This window comes from Eurypyga helias, unplaced genomic scaffold (genome assembly GCF_000690775.1).
Source record: "Eurypyga helias isolate BGI_N326 unplaced genomic scaffold, ASM69077v1 scaffold3570, whole genome shotgun sequence".
Classification (NCBI taxonomy): Eukaryota; Metazoa; Chordata; class Aves; order Eurypygiformes; family Eurypygidae; genus Eurypyga; species Eurypyga helias.
The window spans coordinates 123,400-134,070 of record NW_010225092.1 but is presented as its reverse complement, the minus strand read 5'-3'; the positions used below and the strand labels follow the sequence as shown (position 1 = coordinate 134,070).

The 10,671-nt window shown below is 46.9% G+C and overlaps 1 protein-coding gene across 1 annotated transcript in view; it reads left to right on the top strand.

Moving 5' to 3' along the window:
* The window catches only part of KLHL29 (kelch-like family member 29), a 71,501-nt gene that overhangs the window by 29,276 nt on the left and 31,554 nt on the right, over positions 1-10,671 (top strand). The window contains exons 4-5 of the mRNA XM_010148070.1: positions 6,132-6,330; positions 9,024-9,206. Coding sequence (XP_010146372.1) covers positions 6,132-6,330; positions 9,024-9,206 — 382 coding nt within the window. The remainder of the gene's footprint in view (positions 1-6,131; positions 6,331-9,023; positions 9,207-10,671) is intronic.

The window sequence follows — 10,671 nt, the reverse complement described above, 5'->3', positions numbered from 1 at the left end:
TGGCAGGGGGGTTGGAACTAGATGGTCTTCAAGGTCCCTTCCAACCCAAACCATTCTGTCATTCTGTGATTACCAAGTAGCAGGGCAGTGCTGTGAAAATCTAGCTGGAAGAGGCATTTTTCTGGAGAACAGCAAAGCAGTGCACCAACAGCTTTGGCTTCCCCAAACCAGCCAGTTCCCGTGGAGCTGGCAACATTCTGAGTATCAGGTTGGGTAAGCTGCTGGGGAGGCCTGGGCTGGTTTGGAGATGGTTGTGGGGAGGGACCGCTCTTGCCACCGCTCCAACAGGCTTTCTTGCTTGGCCAGCACGCCATCACCACGCAGAGCCGCAGGGTAGGCATTAAAGGCTAGCATCTGCCGGTTTGGGTGGGGTTTGTTTAGTTAGGGTGTCCTTTTCTCAGCTGAAGGAGATTTATGCAGTGGGGAGCTGATGCTGCTTCAGATCCATCCCCAATGGCTTTCTCCGTCTGATGAGGTCCTTGCAGCTCTCAGATTGGGACCGTGTGAGACATGGAGTGAGTCTGACCCTGGTTTTATGTGAGATGACACAAATCTCCTTTGTAGCTCTCAGATGAATCAAACATATTCCTACTTCATAATGTTTTTAAAAACTCTCTTAAAATTATGCATAAAGAGCTGAAACAGCAGTTTGTTGCAGCAAAACCCTGTCGTAATGTGGGTAAGCTAACTTCTGTGTTTGTGTGTCTAGCTGAAGCCTGTTTCTTTAGGCAAATAGCACAAAGGGTCCTTTGTAGGAAGAACAGTGAACTAGAGAGACAGATGAGTTATAAGGCATAAGGGAAACATTATTTTAACCTCTCTGGGCATTACTTCAAAAATGTTAAAAATCTTGAGAGCTTTCCAGTGTAGCATTTAAGGAGCAGGAAACTTGATTCTCTAGCAGTAAACATATTTTCTTTTCAAACTAAGTGTATACTGTTGTAGCCTGTCTATGCAGGAGCACACTGAGAGTCCTTTCAGAGAATACCTGTGAGGATTTTGCCGGATTAGAGATATGAGAATAAAAAGATTATTTTTAATGTGATACTGAAGAGGGTTTTGTAACTGAGACTTAGAGGATACCAGAACAAAGCCCACTTGCAAGCAGGCGTTCATAATACCAATATAATTAGTAGGAGAAGAAATGTCACAAAAAGTTTAGCAAAGTAAATGTCCTTACACAAACTATGCACTAGGAACAAAAAAAAAAATATGGATTCAGCTGTTTTGTAATCTTGTTTGCTTAAGCCCTGGCCTGCCTGCCGAGGTGGGAGTGACTTATCATAGAACCACAGAATGGTTTGGGTTGGAAGGGACACTTAGAGGTCAGCTAGTTCCAACCCCTCTGCCATGGGCAGGGACACCTTTCACTAGACCAGGTTGCTCCACACCTCATTATCATAGAACCACAGAATGGTTTGGGTTGGAAGGGACACTTAGAGGTCAGCTAGTTCCAACCCCTCTGCCATGGGCAGGGACACCTTCCACTAGACCAGGTTGCTCCAAGCCTCATCCAGCCTGGCCTTGAATGTTTCCAGAGGTGGGGCATCCACAGCTTCTCTGGGCAACCTGTCCCAGTGTTTCACCACTCTCGTTGTAAAAAATGTCTTCCTTATATCTAGTCTAAATATGCCCTCATTTAGTTATAAACTGTTACCCCTCGTCTTACCACTACAGGTCCAGTTAAAATGTTTGTCGTCATGTTTCTCATAAGCTCCCTTTAATACTGAAAGGCCATAATGAGGTCTCCCCCGAGCCTTCTCTTCTCCAGGCTTGAACGGGTCAGCTTCAAGCTGTAGCACATCATGTTGACCATGCATTCCTCTGAGTCAGCGCTGACCCCTCGTAGTGCAGTTGTGACCTTCCGAGCACAGTGCCCAGGGCAAGTGAACGTGAAAATCCCCACCAGAGGGAAGAGATGATCACCCTCCAGGTTGGGTTGACATCTGGTTGTAGACAAATCAGTGCGGCATGGTCTGAGGAACGCGCTCCCTTCCCCAGGAGCCGATGGCTCATCGTTTTGGGCCAGAAGGGGGCATTGATATTGTCTGCTTCCACTGGTGCGTGCTGCAGCCACTCAGCTCACATTGCTCTGGGCACTGTGTTAAGTGTGTTGACTAAATCTCTATTAATTATAACGTGAGTTTACACATATCTAGCTGACAAGTAAATACTTGCTTGCATGTACCTATTTAGGTGTCTGAATCTGGAATTGAATCTCGCCCCTGAAATGTTCAGGTAATTAAGAAAAGATAAGATCGCCTAAGATTTTTCTTGCACTGTTTTTTATGACACGCACTTGCGATTGCAGTCTGGTTGAAGACTGTACTTTCAGTCAGCTGCTGAAATTGGTATCGGTGAAATAGGGGCCCTGAAGCAGGCCAGATAGCATCTCTCAAAGGTCGCTATTCTAATGTGTCCCCAGTGACTGTCCAAAAAGCCCTTGCTCGGGTGGTAGCAGTGCCCTGGCTCCTGCAGGTTCCCCCCGGGGTTGTCCAGCACCATCACTGCTCACCAGGGAGTTCATGGACTAGATCCTCTGCTGATGCAAAACCCAAGCAGCTCCTTTCATCCAATGCTGAGGTTCACGTCACCTGAAACAACAGTCCTGACAGTGTTCAAAAACTTCTCTAGCATTTTAAGCAATAAATTCATTAGATTTTTGCATAATGGTGTTCATTTTCAAGGAGCTGAGGCATGCTCTGCCATGTCTATGAGCTGATAACTCCCAATTTTAGGCCAGAAGGGGCATTAATATTCTCAGCTTCAACCTGGCATGTGATACAGGTTGTGGAGTAGTCAAGTGATTCCCAGCAAAGACTTGAGAAATATTTCTACTCGTCCAGCCAGCACCTGCGGCCAAGCAGCGAGAAGAAAACACTCTTGGAGTTACAGGCGTAAACAGCAGCTCCAGGGACCGGAGGTTGTTGTCTGCTGAATATGGCAGTGTGCCCCGCGCAGGTATTCTGCTGTTTTAATAAAACCCAGTAACATCGGTAGGTGCGGTCGATATTTCCTAGCTGTGTAAGGAACAACAGGAAGACAAGAGAGAATGGAGAGCAAATAACAGATGGTAAGGAGGTTGAAATGCTTTACGGTGCTTATTCCAGTCTTAAATGAAAAGGATAATAGTAACAGGATATTTAGTACAATCATAGCTAACAGAGCTAGGAAGCCTTCATAAGGGAGAATCCAAAAGAAAAAGACTGCTGATTGCTTAAATCACTTGAATATTCTTAAATCAGCAAGGCTAAATGAAATTCACCCTTGACTATAGTGCTTAAAAGAGCTGGTGCGAAAAGCCATCGGTTTATAAAAGCCTCCCCCGTCTGCTGGAGACTCCGCAATGGTACGCACTCTTCAGATCCCCGGGTGAGAGACACTTCGATTATACGTACCCTGAATGCCATCAGCAGCGAGCCCGAGTCGCGACTGCCCGCGGGCTGCGCACACACGCGCGCACGGAGCCGGCTTTTCCTAGCTGTTTGAGCAAAAGGAAGAGTAAGAGTGAAAAGTGACATGGGTTTTGATATGTGACATTAACTTTCAAGCGGATGAAAGGGAGCAACATGTTCTAATTATTATTCCCCTTTCAAAATAAGCCACGAGCTCAGACAAAAGAAAGAGGAAGGGGGGGGCGGAAATCCAGGAGAGAAACAGAATCACATTTTCTCCCTGATCTAATTAAAGCGAGGTGGGCGAGCGAGAGGGAGAGCTCGCCGTGCTCAGGCGGTGGCACTGCCCTGTTTATTTTGGGAAAGGGGGAGATGGGGGCAGTCACTCTGCCATGCCCATGGGAATTGTCCATCCCTGCCAGAGGGGAGCTCTTCCCAGTGCTAATTCACACTTGATTTTGGGACATCCTTGTGTCTGTTGAACCCCGTGTCCTAATTTAGTGACACAACCGTTCGTGCCTGTGTTTTGCCTTGGTTCATGGTATGGATGCTTCCAGCACAGACCTGCCTCAGGAACATCAGGAGCAGCCCTGGCATGTCCCACCGAATGGGGGAAGGTGCTGGCTCTGCTATAGACTCCGGATATTTTACAACTTTATTTAAACTGCCCTTTAGCCACTCGTTCTGCTTCCTGAGCAGCCTGTAGTGGGGATTAACCTCCTCCCCGGGAGTTGTCTGGCTCGGCCCCGGTATACCCACTATCCGCATTATTCCTGTGTCCCGATGCCACGTTTCATCTTGGCTCCCGCGTAAGGTTAAACGCCCCCAACCTTCTTAAAAAAAGCGCTTCCTGAAATCAGAGCTTTGCCACCCACTGCCATATGTCCACTGCTCCCTCTCCTACAAGGTACCGTTTAATGACATTAAGATATCTGCAGCCAAGTGCCTGACATTTGTGACTCCGGGGAAGGGGAGCAGCCGTTCTGCCTCCTAGAAAGTGCCTTAGATACGGATTTCAGCAAGGGAAAATAGAGGAGTGCTGCCTTTTCTGGTTTAGAGGCTGATGAAGTGATCTCGAGCTTTACCGGGCCCCGTGCTGTGCCGGGGGTAATAGCGAGGAGCCACGGACTCGCTGCTGATGTGGGATTTTTTCCAGACGATGAGCCCTGTCATTTTCCGTGCCTTTTGCCTCACTTCTCTTTCTCATCCCCAAACAACTGCAGGCTGGCCAGACCTAAACTCTTTGGGCTGGACCTAAAATTGCTGGGTCGGGTTTTGAGGAGGGCTGGGAGTCAGCCTGAGGCTGTGGTCATCTCCCTGCTGCCGGTGGGGTTCAGCGCCCCACGGGTCGTCACATCCTCGCCTTGGCTGAGCTTGCACCAGCCTGACACGGCTCTCCGGCAGGATTGCTGTGTGAATTGCTGTTGGGAGGAGAAATCCTCTGTTTTCCTGCTAAATAAAGTCTGCTTGCATTTCGGTGGGGAAACGGGGAGTCCTGGAAGCAGTCCCGGGTATCAGTATATGGCCAGCCCATCAGCTGGCTCAGGCCACATCCCTGACCTCCCATCTCGCTGTGCCCCTGCCCCATTCCCATCCCTGCTCCTGCTGTCGCTTGGCTCTGACACGCTGCAGGGACAGGCTGGAAAAAAAGCAAGAGCCAAGCAGTTTCTGGAAGACCAGAGGCATCTGCAGGCCAAAATTGCTGCTGGCACCCGGCGCTTCTCGGGACCGGTCGCACGGACCTCAGGAATATTTAGTTGCATCCTGGCCTCAATCCCAGTTGGGATCTTCGGATGCTGCCACTATATGAATATTTATTACAGCGGATGATTATCTTTTCTTGCTGCACACCCTTAGTTTGCATCCTGTTTGTGTGCGTTGCTTCTCGAGAACCACATTTTCCTATTGCTCTGCTTTTCACTGTACTCGTGTGGTGTGTTGTGATAGAACCAATTATATATAAAAAGAATAATCTGGAGATGGACTCTTGGTTTTTCAATTGCAGCTTTCTCTCTTGGGGTTTTGTTCTCCTTTAAGCCTCATTCAGTGACAGACTGCTTCATTTGCTCAGATGTCCTTTGCCCTCCGAGGTTTAATGTATTTATTTAGAAGATGAAACTTACTGTCAGTATTTGTATAGCACCCTCTGGAGTCAGACTTTCCCAAAATCTAGAAGGATGTTATTTGTTTCACCAACAAATAAACCCTATTAATTAGATTTTTCATAAGTTGGTTGATATTATTCAGTCTCTGCCATAGCGGTTGTTGAAATCCGCCCTATATACCAGCTTTTGTTTCACATTTATAGTGTCAGAAAAGACTTGTTTGAGAGGTTTTTTACAGTGCAGCAGCCACGCTCACATTTCAAGGTTAATTCAGAAAACTCGAAAGCTTACTCCATGTCTCCAGTGCACAAGTTGTTACATTCAGCCTGAGTGCAGAATGAGCTTTGATTTCAAAACTCCCTCCGTATAGTGCTATATAACAAGCGTTGCCACCTTCTGAAGATTATTCTCAGTCTCCTGGGACCCAAACTGGCCTGGGTCGGGGAGACTGAGGGCTGCGTTGTCTCCATCCCACCTGATTGCTAGGCAGGGCTTGTATGCAGCATCCATGACAAGTGTCTTTCCAGGCTGGGTGTCAGGGGACAGTTTGCAGGGAAGGAGGCAGAGATGCCGAGCGGCTGAACTCCGTCACGAAAGCTGCAGTGTGTTATTATTTCCTCCCCCCTCACAGTATGCTGCGGAGCTGCTGGCAGTGGTGCGCCTCCCCTTCATCCATCCCAGCTATCTGCTAAATGTTGTCGACAACGAGGAGTTGATAAAGTCTTCGGAGGCTTGCCGAGACCTCGTGAATGAAGCCAAACGTTATCACATGCTGCCGCACGCCCGACAAGAGATGCAGACGCCAAGGACCCGGCCCAGGCTTTCTGCAGGTAAAGCAACACTTCCTTCAATGACACCAGCTCCCAGTTCCCGGGCGTTCCGTGAGATGGGGCACGGGCCTCGGCTCCCACTCAGAGCTTGGTGATATCTCGCGCTCAATTTTCCATTTCAACTTCGCTCAAGCATTTCATAGAATCAGAGAATGGTTTGTGTTGGAAGGGACCTTAAAGATCATCTAGTTCCACCCCCCCTGCCCTGGGCAGGGACACCTTCCACTAGACCAGGAGCCTCTCCCAATAGTCAGATATGGGTGTTTAGATGTATGCTCCTGAAACAAGATTTAAAAGAAGCCTAAATTTTAGGAATTATTATATTTGGCAGAGACCATGGTGTTCCCTATTGTCCTGAAAGCGAGCACCTTGCCTTCCGTGCCTCAGTTTCTCTAGCTGCAAAAATAGGGTAATAATTTGCTTCTTTGCCATTCAGCCTCTTGTGGGGAGGATCTGACGAATATTCATAAAACAACTTCACATTCACAGCCCTGTGTAACTACATTATTTTCGTATGGTGAGTGTTAAAGTAGTATTCCAGGCTGTTGGCTACCTCCAAAACAAATGGATTACGGATTATATATTCCCTTTCAAAAATCCAACAGCGACGGAGGACTGTGTCTCAAGAAGTTTCTCATCTGAGGAACAGGTGAATTTTCCTTTTTGGAAAAATATATGACAAGTAAACAAGTGCCCAAAAAGCCAACAGAGCCCATATCATGGTAATGTGAGAAATATCCTAAATATTTGCTGAACAGAGAGCTGTGTAAATATCATGTAGGAAGACTGCATCCGAGAAGGAGTCAGGTGGAACAGGTGAATTGTTTTAACATGCTGCCCGTACTTGTGCCTCCTGTAAGTACAATCACAAAGCCAGACAAAACTTTCTGTCGCTGCTGCTAATGCTAATGTGCCACGGAGATGGCATATCAAACCATGACATTTGCAGCTTCTGGATTTTTTTGCAGGACGAAGTGTAGAGGACTTTCAATAACAATCTACCCTAAAAAGTCTTTTCATTGAAGACAACTAATGGTGTGATGTTTGAAGGGATTTTTGAAAAGTGCTTATTTTATGTATATAAAATTGTAGGTGTAATGTGATCCATTTCCAGAAGCTTGTTGATGAGGGAAAAGTGATTCTCTCGGGGTAAGAGAGGGTGATTATAGTTTTTTAGGTCAGCGTCTAATTATAGAGAATCATGTTATTTTGCATATCAACGGCATTCATGTAGGCACAAAGGATCTCTAAACACCCTTTGTGGACTCGCTGTAGCATGTCACATGCCCTCTCGAGGTCATTGATTATAATCAAGTTGTGTCTTGCACAGGTGATTAGATTTTCGGGTATGGCGCAAAAATAATGATCTCTTGTTACTGAGAAATATTTATTTAAAACTGTACAGCACTTTGACTTAATAACTTTTAAGGAAGTAACCTTGCCTGAATGACACAAATATATTTTTTTGAAAACATTAATGAAGAATGCCGATAATACGTTACTCTGAAGATGCATTTCTCTCGCCTGCAGCTCCTCATCTCTCTTGCTGGCAATCTCACTTCTGTGGTGCTGGCCCCCCAGCCTGTGCACACTTGTTTCTAGGCTGGGCACCATAACACAGCACAGCAACAGATCTGGTCACAAGCACAGCTCCCAAAATTGTCATTTCTTCCAGCTTGTGGCCTCGTGGTCCTGCTTCTGAGCCTACCTGTCCTGGCAACAAGGTGGGCACAGAATTGCTGCAGAAAGATTTTTAATGCTTCTGCTAAATAGGAAATCCAAATTATCCCCAGCACTTGACTCTTGGGGTTGGAGCCAGAAAAGGTCCCAGAGTTAAACTGTGAGCCACCACCGCAAAGATGAATCTGGAGTAACACTCAGATCAGATTTGACTCAGTGTCACCTCTGAACTGGGAATAAAACCTTGAGATGTGGATTGCAAAAGTTCTGTCCATTTGCACAAGCAGAGAAGTTGGGTTGCTGTACACTCTGAGTGTTACAGGCTTGGGGAGCTGTTCGAGCACAGATGAATCTCAGTTAATAGGTGTATTAGGGCAGGGGCTGTCTCCGTCACGTTTCTTAGCAGCTAGCATACTGAGACCCTGATCCATGGCTTGAGCACATTATCTATGTCTGGAAAACCTGCTTTCCCTGGAAAAAAGCATAAGAAAAAAAATCCACACCAGAAAATGATATGTTAATAGAGTATATGCAGATTGAAGATCAGGATGAAGAACATAACCATAGCCTAAATCTCCTCCAGACATTATCTTTTAGTATGAGAACACCTTCATCAGGTTAAAGTCCAAACAAACTTTCCCTGGATCATGGCCAAGCTCCAAAGCTATCACAGTCCTTTGACAAAATTCTCGTTTTCTTCAGTAGAACAGGAACTTCCTACATGCAGGTCTCACTCCAAGACTGATGTCAACAGACATCTCAGCATGGAACTGCATTTTTATTTTTTCTCCCTTCAGTTTTCCCAGATGGCATGCTCCCTCCCAAGTTCTCCCAAACATGCTCAGAGTGTCGTTCCTCACCCACCACTCACACACACACACATTCCTTCTTTTCTCGCCCTTCCTGGTTTGATTGCATAGTCTAAAACAGTTTTATATACGATACATAAAAATTACCCTGACTGCTGAGCATATTTTGATACTGACACTTTTTTATATTATTTTTCTTACTAGGTGTAGCCGAGGTAATAGTCTTAGTTGGGGGTCGTCAGATGATTGGCATGAATCAACGTGCTTTAACAGCAGTCACTTGCTTAAACCCTCAAAACAACAAGTGGTACCCATTGGCCAGCCTACCCTTCTATGATCGAGAGTTTTTCAGCGTGGTCAGCGCTGGGGACAACATCTATCTCTCAGGTAAGCAGCAGATTTCGTAGAAACACAGAATCACAGAATGGTTTGAGTTGGAAGGGACCTTAAAGACCATCCAGTTCCAACCCCCCTGCCATGGGCAGGGACACCTTCCACTAGACCAGGTTGCTCCAAGCCTCATCCAGCCTGGCCTTGAACACTTCCAGGGATGGGGCATCCACAGCTTCTCTGGGCAACCTGTTCCAGTGCTCCAGCACCCTCTCTAGGAAGAACTTCTTCCTGATATCTAATCTAAAACTCCCTGCTTTCAATTTAAACCCGTTACCCTTTGTTCTCTCACCACATGTGTTGTAAAAAGTCCAGCATTCTTATAAGCCCCTTCAGGTACTGGAAGGCTGCAATAAGGTCTCCCCAGAGCCTTCTCTTCTCCAGGCTGAACAAGCCCAACTCTCTCAGCCTTTCATCGTAGGAGAGATGCTCCAGCCCTCTGCTACAGGGCCTCCTCTTGACTCACTCCAACCAGTCCATATCCTTCTTATGCTGGGGACCCCAGAGGTGCTGCAGCACTCCAGGTGGGGTCTCACCAGAGCAGAGGACAGGGGCAGAATCCCCTCCCTCGACCTGCTGGCCACACTTCTCTGGATACAGCCCAGGATACGGTTGGCTTTCTGGGCTGCCAGCGCACACGGCCGGCTCATGTCCAATTTTTCATTTACCACTACCCCCAAGTCCTTCTCCTCAGCGTCGCTCTCAGTCCATTCATCCCAGATTTACTGTGCTAGGAGAAGAGTTTCCTCCTTCCAACTTAGGCAGCACAAAGAAAGACATGCCAGAGTTTTACCCAGCTGCTCCTGGGTAAAAAGAAAAAGACAAGTGGGAGGGTGGTTGGGAGAAAGGGATTTCCCTGCTTTTATCATTGTCCATTTCTCTGTGGCGTTAACGTTCTGTCAAAGCAGTCAACAGCAATATTTTGCAGTTGCAACGTGAAGAAAATAGGTCTGACAACCATCAAGCATGCAAAGAGGTTTCACTGCCATAGAAACACAATTTAAAACACTGGCTGTAGTTGAGTCTAAATGGTGGGTTATGGAATTTGCGACAGACAGGCTGAGCTGCTGAATATGTGACCTACACTTAGAGTATTTGCTTACAGGAGCATTCACGTTTTGTACTTGTTGTTGAGACCTCTCTTTTGACAGTAGTCACTAGCCCTGTAATCTTCTTAGTTTCGATGAAACTGAGACCACGCTCCTTAAAAGGCTTTAACTCCCAAAGTAGCTGTCTACACTGCGCCCGTACCATCACGGTGTCTGGTTTTTTGCAGTCTGGTGGTACCTCTGCTTGGCTGGACGGGGAAAAGCAATTCCCACCAGGTGATGCAAGGATGCTCTGATGGCAGCTGAGTGGGGGTTGGATGATAAAAAGAGGAGCCTGGGCAGGGACGTGTGGATGTGTGCGATCTGAGGATGTAGTTGGGAGCACAGATGCACCAGGCAGTATCAGTAAGGGC